The 15,136-nt window shown below is 36.4% G+C and overlaps 1 protein-coding gene across 1 annotated transcript in view; it reads right to left on the reverse strand.

The window, feature by feature from the left end:
* The window catches only part of LOC124158928 (pre-mRNA-processing-splicing factor 8), a 38,623-nt gene that overhangs the window by 1,952 nt on the left and 21,535 nt on the right, over positions 1-15,136 (reverse strand). Inside the window, exons 25-38 of the mRNA XM_046534352.1 lie at positions 12,641-12,831; positions 12,423-12,558; positions 11,750-11,919; positions 11,507-11,654; positions 10,670-10,798; positions 10,407-10,567; positions 8,906-9,097; positions 8,196-8,390; positions 7,363-7,648; positions 4,337-4,510; positions 3,904-4,097; positions 3,007-3,222; positions 1,612-1,777; positions 501-704 (exon numbers count right to left, since the gene is read on the reverse strand). Coding sequence (XP_046390308.1) covers positions 501-704; positions 1,612-1,777; positions 3,007-3,222; positions 3,904-4,097; positions 4,337-4,510; positions 7,363-7,648; positions 8,196-8,390; positions 8,906-9,097; positions 10,407-10,567; positions 10,670-10,798; positions 11,507-11,654; positions 11,750-11,919; positions 12,423-12,558; positions 12,641-12,831 — 2,562 coding nt within the window. The remainder of the gene's footprint in view (positions 1-500; positions 705-1,611; positions 1,778-3,006; positions 3,223-3,903; positions 4,098-4,336; positions 4,511-7,362; positions 7,649-8,195; positions 8,391-8,905; positions 9,098-10,406; positions 10,568-10,669; positions 10,799-11,506; positions 11,655-11,749; positions 11,920-12,422; positions 12,559-12,640; positions 12,832-15,136) is intronic.

Genomic DNA, 15,136 nt, shown 5'->3' on the forward strand with positions numbered 1-15,136 from the left:
TGGAATGTCAACTTAAACGCCATTAGGAAGTTTCACTCAGTACCCAAAGTTCTTGTTTTTTTAAAAACTTTTCTTTACATTTTCTGCATATTTTCAAAAGAAATTGCATGATTTGAGGAATTATATTAACATATTATTAGATATTAGATAATAAAAATAAAATCTGTGTAAAAAATAAGGTTTTAGTACGTAAATTTCTCTCTTTTTAAACCTAACCCCTAATTAATATGGAACCCAATGGTTCAACTTTCGAACATTCGACTCTTGTACACGTTTTCAGGAATGCATTGTGTGCGAAAGTCGGGGACCGCCTGTATATTAAGGCACTACGAAATTGTAAATGTCAAGATTTCAAATACACTATTTTCCAATTTAGTCAGTTTGGACAAATATTAAAAAAAGGATGAACCTAAGTAACCCACAAGAAGTTTATAAGCATAAAAATTTATTATTTTTGCAAAATAATATGCCTCCAATGGTAGTGGAGATTCATAACATACCTGAGGTGAAAGCTGAGGCAATTCATTGGGCTGGGTGTGGATCCATCCAAGAGGTTCCATTTCCTTCAGATATTGATGATGGGGAAGCTGATTAGGAAGGTGAACCGTTTGATGAGTACCCCACTGAGGAGCCATAACAATGCACCTGATTTCCTTCACTTGAGGGTTGTCTGCCGGGCTAAGACCATACAAATAGCCAGCGATCTAAAATAAAGAAAACAAAGGGAACATTTACATAGACGTTCAACTGGACATAAAAATACTATGAAAAACATTTGAGCAATAAAGATACCATAAATTAACCCTTTAATGGCCAGCATGCCAAATGATCACAGCAAACAATAAATACAGCTTTTACCATCATCAATTACTTAGCTAGAGTTCACACCTATTTCACAGACTTTTCTTGAATTCCAGTCGGAAATGTTTATTTTGACACTTTATATCAATCACAAAGCACTTAACTAGGGATTTTGTAGAAAAATGCAGCTAGGCACGTTGTGACATAAAATTCATTAATTCTGAGGGTGTAACATATCCTATTTGAAATTCAAGAATAAAAAAATGTAAAATCTAAGTAGAGTGGCTTAAAAATCAGAGATTGCTAAAAATATAACAAAAATAATGAAAAAAAATGAAACTTATCCCAGGCTTGCCACTACAGTAAATTTGGTATCATCAGCCATGATACGGTCCCTAGCAGGGAAAAGGAATGCCAGCCCTTCTTTATCTAGACTAGGACTTATCCGAAATAACTGCTATAAACGTACACTCTGCCTAATTATTCTTAATAACACGAGATAAAACACTTATTTTGTAACACATGGCCATGGAAGACACTCCGTAACTGTGAAAATAACACACTAGAACCCTAATTTATAAGCCAGCACCATCCCCTTGTCATCCTCAAAAAGGCATATTAGTCTGTAACAAGTGCATAATCATGAAATAATTTCTAATAACTTTGCACAGAGAAAAAGGACTAATAAAAGGTACTCCTCCAAAATGAAAAAAGTACAATTTAATTGCTCTTTGCATTTTTCTGTGTTTCTGATCTCTTTCAATTACATAAGCGAATCCACGTTACCAAAACAACTTAGCATCATCTCACCTGTGCTCTCAAATCGGAGATCGTGACAAACTTCTTCAGCACATTCTTCGGCAAAATATATGTGTAGCCAGTCTCCTTGATATCATCCGATGACACGTAAATATGGTTAGTTCGCAGGTGCAAGTTGGTCGCAGAAATTGCTCTCACACGCCATTCAGTCTTAGAGCTGAAATAAAATAGAAAAGTAGAAAACAGTTTAAATATAGATGTTTAATTATAATTCTGACATTTGTGATTTCTGCTGGGTTAGAAATGGGCATTTCCACGAAAATATCAACTTTTTATCTCAAATAAAAATTTAGGCAGGAAATATTTTATCTTGATAAATCAACAGCTAAATGATTGAATTTCATGAAATCAGTGTTTGAAGCATTATTCAGAGCCTTATTAAAAGTTTTCAATTTATACTTCGATTCATAGAATTTTGAAGATGTTTGAAATCATTACACTTAGGAGGTTGACCGGGCAGTGATTCCGTCACATGTTCATTTTTGGCCTAGTATGAAGGCATTTCGATAATTGATTTTGTTTATGTGTATGAAAATCACCTCTATAGATGTTTTTTGATCATGCAAGGTTAGAAGTTATGCAATTTTTTTACTTTATAATTTATCGAAATATCCTCATACATAGTTTTCTCTAAAGGTAATTCTGTCACAAATGGAATTGCCCTAATACCATATTCACCCTGAAAACATACGAGCTCAGGAGCAAATAATGCAAAAAACACAATCCTAATAATCAGTGCTGTAGAAAACAATTGAAAAAACAGCCAATAACAATTAATAATTTCAAAGAAAATAACATTAATAGGAACCATTAAAAAAAAAAAATAATAATAATAACAGTCGAGTTGATGTAAGATTGAAGACAACCAGGAATAGCTGACCTTCATATATTAAGTCATACTGCCTCATGAGAGCATACGAAACTGCTTGGGTAATAACTTAGTGATAATCCAAAATTAGAATGGATGATATTAAAATAGAAGCCTTAGAATGCATTCACACAAAAAGCTTCCTAAATTTACAGACGCCATTTTCTTATTAAGGACTTAAAATACAGTAAACTCTCGATTTTACAAAGCAAAATCAATAATAATAATGCAAAGCAAAACCGCCGGTCCGGACAAAAAAGGTATTATAAATGCACGGCACCATTGAAAATACAAAATTTCTAAATTTTAAGCTCTTTTAAATTCCAAACCTTGACCTCAGTCCCAAGATGGTCAGATCACAGGATATCAATGACTTTGTATTACCTTGAGTTCACTGTATTCTAGCATGTTGAAGATCTCCTGAGTGTTACTGCATAGAAGAACTAAATGAAGACCGGGGGCAATTAAAATATCACTGAGATTCCATCCCTGGTACCCTAAAAGAAATGAAAACTTACCTGAAAGTTTGAGTTTCATAGTTGGACGTTGTTGATGTTATGATTTCATCACCATGTTTGTTAACAGTCCTGGTTGTGGTGGCTGTGAGCTGTGACTGCTCCTTAGTTTGCTTCTCAATTTCTGCTATTTGCTGACGTTGGGCTGAAGGAGCAGATATCTCCATACCCAGAATGATATCTCTGATTTCTGACTGAGTTAGAGATGCCACATTCACACTGAAAAGATAAATATCCACCTTATGAAATCAAAAAAGATAACAGGAAGGCCACAAGAAATATTTACTACGTAATGAGCATGAAAATCAATTGAGATTTCAGTTGCGATAGCTGGACAACAAAATAATTCGAAGGTTCCAGTTAATTATAATCTGAGTAATCAGTGTTTTCACTAAAATAATTTCCTATTTGCTGCTAAGTGAAAATCTTCCTTTGGTAATTAACCCCTTGGTTGGGGGCAGAAATATCCACCGATTTTCGGAGATGCCGTTTTCGAAAAAAAATTTATAGTAAAGCTATTGTACCAAAATGGCAATATACTTAAAATATATTGGTATAGAACCTCTGACAAAGCAAAAAACATGCAATGATACATAAAGAATGAATATTCACGCCTTCTCCGCATAACATTGCGACGTGACATCACGCGCGACTATAGTCGCACTCCCCACATGGGGAGCGGAGTCCGCTTGCGACTATAGTCGCTCTCCCCAGTTAAGGGGTTAAAACATCGAGTGGGAATGATCATTTAATAATTGAGAAATAATTAGATCTAATAAAAATAGGTTAAGAAGGTACTACCAAATTAATTTTTCTGCATTAGAATTATATAGCTTTGAAGTCATTATTTTCCACTAAGGTCATTTAATAAGAATGGCAACCTATTGCCATACCACTCACTTGTTTTTCTTGCCATAGTCAGCCAAAATGAGATCCTTCAGTTGAACTTCAACCTTAATCCACTCTTCATCAGTCAGTGTTGGCCAAATATGATGAGGTTCAGTCACAGTAGTCTTATCAGGTTTCAGAATAACCTTGGTGCGCTCAGTATTTACATGCAATGCACGCAGAATAAGGATAAGCCTCGAAAATGCCTGAAAATAGGGAGGAAATCTCATATAAAATTCACATACGATACGACTAAACTAGATTTAGCATTAAAAGAGATAAAACATACTTTAAAGGATCTTTAACAACACTTTTCGGTGATTAGAATGCCGTAATTAGATTATTTTCTTTAATAAAATCACACCTATACATGACTGCATCCCTTGTAAATCATATTCTGAGAATAATTAGCACAAATAATTTGGAGTTTACTCCTTAAACTTACAGTATATGATGAAATTGTCTTCAACCAGTCATCATACAAATTGAACAGAACCATCTGAGGCTCTGTGGCCTTCAAAATGAGATCTCCAAATTTCTCCACCTTTAGACATGCTTGGAAAGGTAGCTGCAACTCAGATCCTTTGATGACAATATTGGGGAAGTCAAGCAAATGCACCTATAAAAAGAAAACAATAATATTAAGGGTTACAGATGAAATTATGATAGGACAATTACATTCTAAGTTATCCAAGCAGGCCTTGAATATGCTTGGACAATGGGGATTAAACCAAGCCAAAAAGAGGAATACCAGCAGATGTGAAACGTGGAGTAGATAATGTTAACTATGCAGCATTTCCTGAAAGCAACCACCAACATTGATAAAAGAAGCTGTGAAAATCTTCATACAAAAATTTATATGTACATAAATTTTTACAAAATAACTCTGAATAAAATCTATCAATTTTGATTTTTTTTACATATGCCTGAGTAAGTTGCGGCTTTGATGGCATCTGAAAGCACAGTAATGAATGGCTTCAGTTATTTTGGTATCTAAAACAGCCATGACTATCACATGAAAGAGTAAATGCAACAAATAATAATTCTATTAAAAAATGAAAGAAAGATTTTCATATAAGGACTTGAACAAGGGGACACAAAAGCAAAAACTCAATATAGCATCCATGAATGCTGCCAATCTATAAATGCTTATCTGTGAATATAGTCCCCATTTTTTTGCCTAGTAAAAAAATTTTCAGAAATAAATGGGAAAATTAAATTTGCCATTGGACAACCTAATGCATGAATTCTACCAACATATCTCAAGCTACAGCTATGACCTTCATTACACAGCAGACCACTGGCAGAATCTTTGTTCAGAGCAAGGTTGACATGGGATTCTATGTAAAATTTGAATTATGTACACCCATGTCTCGTATAGCGCAAGGGATGCGTTCCTTGGGGTCTTTGCGCTATACGAATTTGCGTTATACGAGAGCGTTTTAACATAGGGAAGATAGGGATGCGTTCCTGGTAGCATAGGTCTTGGGTATTGAATTTCCTCTAAAACATCTATATTCCCATAAAAAGCCTTAGAAAACATCATTTCTATAAATATTTATAGTTTAAAACATCTTTAAAGATAGTATTCACGCATTCAAAGACTTTTATTCTCGTTAAAAAAAATTCTTACTTGCTTTCGAAATTCCGTCCTGTCGTGCGGGTGGGCTAACATCTGCTATCTCAGGGGATCGTAATGCGTTGCCGGCAGTTGATAATTTTTCAAACTAGTCTAAAAACAACTATTGTGTCACCCAGGCCCTTTTGTCGCTCATCGAAATGACAGGAAAATGCTACTTCGAATGCCATTTCATAGCTAGCGGAGTTTATGAATGATAAATCATTTTAATTTGAAGTCCTCCGAGTCATTAGCAGCTACGTGAAACAGTCTTTAAATGCCTTGAAACCTGACCCAGGTTTTCCTTCCCTGAAAATGAATGAACGAGAATGCATTATTTTCCAAAAGAATATCGTCTCGTCAACACTAAAAACTAGTTGAGGGGGAAAGGAGCCACTTTCAATAACAGCTTGGAGTTCATCAGAAAATGTTGTGGTGGCTGCGCTATCAACACTTGCCGATTCACCTGATATCGCCGCACTGAAAATACCTGCTTGCCGTTTAAATTCTGGAACCAACCGGAGCTTTCACTTAATGTCTCGGAGCGATTACCACTCTCGTCTTTTTGTACTGATTCACCATGAACTTTCCGTATGTGTAGACCGCTTGGTTGAAGTTGGTGCGGCTGAGGTCACTGATATTTTAGCATCGTCTTTATTCAGAATAAGGCATCGTGAGTTTAAACTTCCGCGCAATATCGCTTTGACGCTCTCCATTTTCAAAGCAATTGACCTCTCTCAAGTCCTCTTCTAGGTTAATGGTTTTTCTTGATAAATTCTTGATTTTTCTACACGCATTCCTATTTTTTGCCATATTCTCTTGGTTTTTACCCTGTATGGCTCTATCTAAATCACCTTCTTCTGCTGAACTGTATTCCTGAGACGCAGAAGGGCTATGACTGCGGGGAGGGAACGAAGCCATTGTGTTTAAGACTCTATAGCGGACCCTTTTATGTGTTGATGCTATTCATGCGCAACTCGGTCACCGCTCCATTTCTCCCCCGTGAATACCGATGACCTTGAAGGCTTTAGCGTAGACTCTCTACCTGGAAGGCAATCGCCCGGTAACCTACGACGGCAAAAATACGTCTCAAACCGTATTGCTGAAAAAAAAGCTCTTTTCCACTAGCCCCACGCTTAATTAACGATCTAAATTATTTATTATCATTCTGTTAAGGAGACGAGATAAATCTTCGGTAGGCCGGCTATCTAGACCCAATGACGAGTAATACTTTTGGCAATTGCGCAGCTATGAATTTCGATTAATATATAAACAAAAAAGAAGATTTGAGGCAAGAAATAATATTAGTATGCGTAAATTGATAGAAATTTCGTGTGTACTTAGCGCAAGTTCACGTTTTATCACGAGAGCGTTTAAGATTTTTGATTAGGCTACACTGCGTTGCAATGTTTCCCCGAGGAACGAATTTGCGCTATATCGAAATTGCGCTAATCGAAATTGCGCTATACGAGACATGGGTGTACTAGCATTATCTATCAATATGCAGTGTAACTTGGTTAGTACATTCCTCCTTAGTACGCTTTCCTCCTTAGTATGGCGATTTCTCTAGGTCCCGGTACCATCCCAAAAAAATACAGGTAAAAGTGTTTGGTTAGTATGTTTGAAAAAGTTGTGCTTTCCTGGTTAGTACACTCAATTCCTTGTTGTGACGCAACCCGCAATTTGTCTCTAGTATCTGCTTAAGGGTTGTAAACCTCCGAATTCATGATTTAATTTATTATTATCAGCCATTGACATTCTTACATTCATTCAACATCTCTCTTTCTACGATCGTGATTTATCCAAGTGCAAGTTCTACTGCACTACCCATAAATAATAGTATTTTGCTTCACCTCAAGAGGATCCAACATGCCCTTCCTGGTGACAATAATTTGCTTAGGCTGCTCTTCAACTGGTAGAGATCTAATAAGGGCAGCAACTTCCTCAGCTGTCTTCCACTTAGCCAACTGGCCAAGACGTTTCTGACCAGCCCAAACTGAAGTATGAATGATCTTCAAGAACAATTGACCCGTTCGAGGATTGAAAATAAAGATAGCCCCATTGATAGGCTTTGTTGTCAGGTTTCCTTCAAAGGTCTTGTGTATGGTAACTCTGTACACATTGGTGTCGTCAACAAACCTGGATGAAAGAACAAAAAATGAAGACTTCAAACTTTTCTTTAAATTAACAAAAATAATTACTTCCACATTTCTAGCATGATTAAATATAGTCAATGAATTATGATTTCAGTTATTTTCTGACAATTAAAAACTTACGAATATGATAACGTCCAATAAAAACTGAAATTTCATTACTTTTCACTTTACAATTGTGAGCCCTTCATCCCACAGTCAATATTCAGACGCTTCAGATTCCATTTAAATACTAAGAAGCACTCAGTTCATGCACAGTATTCACCACAATAAACCATTACATAAAACTTGATATGAGACTAGAAAGTTACAGGCTGACTTTTTTGCTAGGAAGCAATGATTGACTTTTGTCAATTTTAATGTCTTAAAGATGTGTCAGGATTTCACAATGTGCTATTATGGATTAAGCAACTATCTCAATTCTATAAAAATCCTAAATATTAAGGCTCAATAAAATTATCAAAATTGACCCTTAACTTATCAGAAGTATTGGCATACTTCTAGCATGTTAACTAATTGGGTGCACTACTTACCAAATAATTTGATTTGAGAAAAGTTCTCCATAGTTCTGTGATGACAGATAAGGTTCTGTAGGCTCTGAGGAATATAGCTGAAGAGCTTTCCTAATACGCTCCCTCAACACATAAAGAGCGGGATTTGCTTTCATAATCTTTGCCATTGCTTGCTGCACTAAGGGCTTACATCCAGGAAACCAGTTACCATATGCACTGAGGAAAAATGAAAGCTATGAGAAACAAAACAATACATTTGAACTCTGAATTACAGAAATGAAAATCACAACCTATGCAACATTTGTGCCATCACAAAGTTAACCCATCTGAAGAGACCCAAGGGAAACATGGAACCAAATATGTCCTAATTAAGATAAATGATTTCAAATTACGAATATAATCTACGTTTTGCGATATTATCTGCTGGAAAATCTTAATGTTGCTCAAATGCGACATGACAATCTTTTCCATTAAATTTAATTCACGATGCATTATGCTGAACATTCAAGAATGAAAGAAAGACATTTTCAAATAACGATTGATGCAAGGGTTATTGACACAAAAACAATGAATATAGAATTTAATGAAAGAGCAACTACCATAGATTAAGCAAAGAAATTAGGTTATATAATTGTAAAAGCAAATAGAAATTCCATTCCACATAAGATAACACCAATTCTATCACTAAAACTTAAATAAAATCAGGAAAAAAAAAGATAGTTTCAACATACCTGTGCAAATTGTAGGCAAGATCAATAGCAATAAGAACACCAGTAGGCGAGGGATAAATTGACATGTTGTCAGTAGTGTAATCCAAAAATTTGGCTCGAGCATAACGTTCAATGTCATGAGAGTCATAATCACCCCAACGCAGCTGCACATCCATCCAGTACTTCTGAGTTGTAGTATTATCCATTGTATCCCTACAGAGATAAACATGTAATTACTAATGGACTCAATTAACTAGGTCATTAAGAGGTCTAAATGGAAATCAAAATATGTTTTTACCACCACCATAAAAATTAGATTCATTAAAATATCGACAAAATGTATAATGACATAATCCAACAGATGGTTTCACAATTTAGGTTTTTATAGATTACATAGGTTCCATGATTAGGGGATCCTTTGCTAGGTACCATTACACTATGTCCTTTCTTGGTCTATTGCGCCAACCCCATTTTTACCCTGCCTGCAACTTGAACACAGCAGACAAAAGCACCACAGCTAGCATATGAATGGTTATCCAACCAACATAGGTCTGAGCCCAACATTGCTTAACTTAGGTGTTCTAACATAGATCTTAACCACTTAATAATTAGCAAATTAATGAAGTGTATTCAAGGCATTTCATTGGAGGACTTTAAAACAATAGTTTTATTAGGTAAAATGTTCAGGATTCATAACTTAGAGAAAAAATGGCCACTGAATAAATATTTCAATAAAACAGGGGTGACAGGCACAGAGAAAGCTTGGCAATGAAACCAACAACAACACAAAGCATGGCATGTAATAAGCGACTTCATACCTAGCCACCCGCTTGGGTGTATACCTAAATATACCCAGGGTGACATTCACTAGAAAAAATCGTTTGGCTGAGCCAGGATTTATATCCAGATCTTCTGATAGTCAATCAGGCATGCAAACAGTTACACCACCGAGACATCTTCCAAGGAGAATTTCAGACTAGGTGGACCGAACAAGGTGTTGACGTCTCAAACCCAAAGTGTGGCACTGGAAACGACGATCTAGTGTACTAAGCCACTGTTGGATATAATAATCCTACTTTGTTGCTATTACATATTGAAGGTTTTCCAAAGCACTGTATGCAACAAGAGACTTTGGTCTGAAATTTCTGCAGCCCAGTCTAAAATTTGCCTTGGAAGACGACGACCTCCTCCAACACTTCGGGGAGTTGGTGTTCTGCTTCAAAGCCATTACAAAAAAATTTTTAGCGAAGAGGTACATGGTGAGGGAGGTATTCAATTGGAGGGATTTACTGAAGATGGAATCTCCCAAACATTTTGAGGGGTGAGGGAGTTTGAACTCCTAGAAAACCCTTACCTCCACTCCACGTACAATATAAATAATGACAAGATTCTACAATTTCACAATTCCTTATTTTAAGAATTATAGCAAAAAGCCTTTCAATTGAACTCAACTCTAATTTGAGCTGCTTACACAGCCTTACAGAATGACATCGATAGAGTTTTCTCAATTAATTTAACTCACTTTGAATCTGCTAGTAGTGATGGACGAGAGACATTCCATTTATAAGCAGCAAACAGGAGGATATCAGCACAAGAGGAATTCATTTTGTAAGATTTCCTAGGGTGAATGGTCTCTTTCTGCACTGTTTCAATTTCCAACGCATCCAACTCTTGATCAAACACCTATGAATATTTGTTCCAAATTAAGAGATAGCAAACACAATATAAATATTTCAGATTGCCTAGACGAAAAGTTTTGAAAATGAACTAAGGAATCAAAAATACCTGGCACAAGTCCATCACAATTGACTCGTGGATTTTCTGCCACAAGTGAGCACGGAAGATCTGAATGAGGGAGATCTTCAGCGTTGGAATTTTACCATGCATAAATATTCCAGTCAAATCAAGTTGCACCTAAGAAAGGACAATACAAAATAAGAGCATGATCAAAATACCACAAACTACGACAGGATTTTAGATCACAACGCATCTAATTCAAAAACATGCCTAATTCAGAAAATGATGAATCGTGTACAGGAGTATTTTCAGAGAATTAAATACTTCAAATCTAAAGAATTCATGAATTACATACATACACATTAAAAACATGATATAAGAGAAAAAAATATATTCTAGGACACACTGACATAAAAGAAACAAACATTTATCTTGGTACCTGAATTCCATTGTTCAACTGAAGATAATGAACAACTTACTCTCCAAAAATAGTTAACTAACACTAGAGTAAAAGCTCTAAACAATGAACCACATGAATACAAAATTTTAAGAGAAATTCCTAATAACGAAATAATAGTCCTGGTCCATGTGCAATGCATTGAGAAAAACTTCCCATAACAAACCTCTCATAATTACAAAACAACTTTATAATCTTGGTTTCAGGAATAAAAATGACCACGGAAAAAGTTTACTTATTTCTGTCAACTTATGCCAACAGCTTCGTCATCCCGTGATGATACAACCTGCACATCATCAGCGGAAATTAAACCTTACACACATAGTCATCATATTCCTGGTCCCATCCAATTCGTTCCATAGAGGTTTTACAGAATAAACCTATTCATTTAGCAGATTGAGTGACCATTATCCACCATTAGAACTAACCTGGAAACCAACATACACGTTGGCTCTGTTAATAGTCGGAGACCACCACAGAGTAAACCGTCGATTCGGGATTTGATTCAAACCAGATCGCTGGGCATTGGTCAGTTTCTTGTACTTCATTGACTCCTCAAAACCTGAAGCTTTCTCCCTGCACAGAAAATATTTCCATTAAAATTTCACAAATAAGTTAATGCAATACTAAGGGAGTCAACGAATATCAGTCAATAATAATGATTTACGTACCAGAAAAGACCCTCCCAAGTAGGGAAATATGTTCCTTTGAAAAGAGTATGCTCAAGGATTCCCTCCACACCTCCAAGGGCTTGGATCATATCGGTTCTGTAATTGTTCAAATTCCATAGTTTTCCGTCGTGACGCTGATGAGTCCACCAGAATGGATTCTGCTTCAGAACCTGTAATGAGAAGGAAGAATTAATTGATTTGAGAAAATATAAATGAAGAATTCATGGAATACTTTAAGAAGATTATTATGATGGATGTGTCAAATTAGTTTAGTCATCCAATTAATTCTACATGCTAATAACTGGATTCAGTTGATATAAAGTCAGCACGCGACTATTTAATAAAGCAATCTGAATATATGACATTTTATGATAACCTTTCTGATTGATTTTCTTTCTTTGTGTTTAGTTACTTTCAATAAAAACATCTATAGATTCTGTAAATTGCCAATTAAAATATTGTTCCCCATGCCTCGGCGGTAAAAATGTGAGCATTAATTCCAAAAATTTATTACCTATACATGATTGTGGTTAATAAACTTTCAAGCACTTTTAAAGCCTGACACCATAAATGCCATTAGATAGATACCATTAATAAAAGAGCAATACAAGCAATAAATAAATTGATAGAAGCGCTTAGGAAAATGTGATCTATCCAAAACAGATTTCAGTACCTGATACTGCTTGAACTCAGTTCTTATCCTCCATCCCTTGTCATAGGCCAGTGTGTGCCTATCTTTCTGAAAGAGAGTATTGATCCTTGGAATACCACGATCCCAGCTGTCTTCCAAGTCTTCCAGGGTCAGCCTCCTACAATGAATATTTGTAGCATCAAGAACAATTCAGTAGTCAATCCAAAATAAATTATCACAAAGAAAGCTGAAACTTGTACCTGTTCTGTGCATTTGCTTCTTGGCGTTTGAGAGCATACTCAGCCCATACTCTCTGTGAGTCAATAAACTCTGACTCCCATGGTTGAATGTAACGATATAAATTGGGAATCAACTGATCTTCATCATGACTCATACCAGATCGGAAATGGGTTATTCCAACATCAGTCTGCTTGGACCACCTGAGATCAGACTGAAAATTTAAAAATATAAAAATTTTATTTGAGAAACCACCAAGAGCAATTAAAAAATAATGACAATAAAATTAATCATTAAGCAAGTAACACATTCACTGCCGCTCTGGTCATAATGACCGAAACACGCACTTCACATTCACACCGCTTTGGTCATTATGACCGAAGAATGAGTCACTTTTTTTGGCCTCTCGTACCACGCTGTTGGTCATAGCTGCTTTAGTGCCGCGTATGTTAGTATTATTGTTATTATCATTAAATTGTTACAAGTAGGCCATTGGCCTAGTGGTAACATGAACATACAATGAAAAACAATTGGAAACATCATAAGAAACCATTGGTCCCTACTTCTTCAAGAGCTTTTTAAAGATATGCAAATTTTTTGGGTAGGGCTCAAATAGTTTTGCTGGTAGGTCATTCCAGTCCCTTATGGTCCTATTCAAGAACTGCTTTGCATTTGTCCTTTGTGATCGGCACTTCATCTTGAACTGGAGATAATTTTTTCCAACAAAACTGGGTTTTGTAATGTCCTTTCCAAACTCCTTTCATGCTTTTTCCACACACATTATTTTAAACATGCCACATAGCCTGCTCCTTTTCCTCCTCTCCTGTAAACTCTTCCACCTCGGAACTCTGAGCATTTCTGAAACGCTCTCCCTTTTCTTGTGCTTTCTCAACACATACCTAGCAGCTTTTCTCAGCACCTTCTCCTATTTCTTCACTTCTCCTTTATAATGTGGGTCCTGATATATGACATGAACGATACGGCGAATGCAGCTGAATGCACACGAAAACAAATGGAAAGGATGCTAATATTAAAACGAAAGAAAAAAGAATAACCCATTGGCACAATGGGTGGATTTGTCTAAAAATCAGCGGCAGGGAACGCGTTAATATTGATACATATATTAACACATTAAAGAAACATTTTAACTAGAGATGGGTCGAATAGCAGATTTCTCGAATTCGAATATCGAATTCGAATATTAAATCATTGCTCGAATATTCGAATACCTCGAATTTCGAATACCTCGAATACTAAACGATGAATGCTGGAATGTTTGACTCGGTTGCATATGCAGCAGGCAACACAAGATTTTGGGGAGTAATTTTTATTTCCTTTAAATGATTCGAACAGGAATTTAGCTGATTAATGAATATTTTAATTTTATGGAAACAATTGGGCATATAATTAATTCAACTAACATCGCTTTACCCCCACTTCTGCTGCCAAGTGCTAGCTGACAATCTGAGGCATTTTGCAAAATACAAGCTCTTTTCCACCGGATTTTCTTCAATTATTTTCAATCCATCTTTGGGAGTTCTCACGGGATAAGAAGATGAATTTGAATTGCTATCAGGGAGAAACCAAATATTCTGAGAAAATATCCCTTTGTCTGGGACTGTAACAATAAAGATTTATCGCACCACTCATTAATTGTAACTTGATATATGCGTTCGGAAAAAAATACCGCATCAACTTCAGAGAAGCTCTGCTGCTCATATCGAGTTTCGCCAGAATGCTAAGTCTCCGTCGTATTTTGACATTTATTTCTTTGCGTAAAATGCTTAAATAAACTCAGAAATACGTCGTGTTTGGTCTTATTCTTTTTGAAATTACGCGCACATTACTAATATTTCAATTCAACAAAGGTGTAACATCAATTGACGAAAGTCATTCTTAGACACCTTTTGTGCTAATAGATGACTCATGCAGCGGTTGACCTCCACAGAAATGGGAAACTTCGAAGCTGGTAGGAAAAAAAAGGTCAGTGGGGGAGAAAAGGGAGGGCCGGAAACACGTTTCTATTGTTCTCGTGTAACTTGGTATTTTTTCGAAGCTAAGGTCTTCGTAATATGATCCCTGCGCGAGCTGTGACCTTTTTTTTATTTCGAAGAAGAGGAAAGCCTCAGAGGGGGGGAGAGAGTGCTGAATGGAGAGGGATACCGGATCTTGGGAAATGCGCTAATGTAAGTATCCCACGGTACTCACACAACAGTTGACCTCCAGAAATGGGGAACTTCGAAGCAGGTAGCCAGAAAAAGGTCAGTGGGTGAGAAAAGGGGGGAGGGCGTGAAACACGTTTTTATTGTTCTCGTACCTCGATATTTTTTTGAAGCAGGGGTCTCCGTAATGCGATCCCTGCGCGAGCTGGGACCTTTTGTTTGATTTCGGAGAAGAGGAAAGCGTCAGAGTGGGTGAGGCGAGTGCTGAATGGAGGGGGATAGCGGATCGTGGGAAATGCCCTGAGGTTGCTATCCCACGGTACTGAGGTTCTCCTGGTGGGGGGAATCGGGAATTTT

The sequence above is a fragment of the Ischnura elegans genome, chromosome 5 (genome assembly GCF_921293095.1).
Source record: "Ischnura elegans chromosome 5, ioIscEleg1.1, whole genome shotgun sequence".
In the NCBI taxonomy this organism is placed as follows: domain Eukaryota; kingdom Metazoa; phylum Arthropoda; class Insecta; order Odonata; family Coenagrionidae; genus Ischnura; species Ischnura elegans.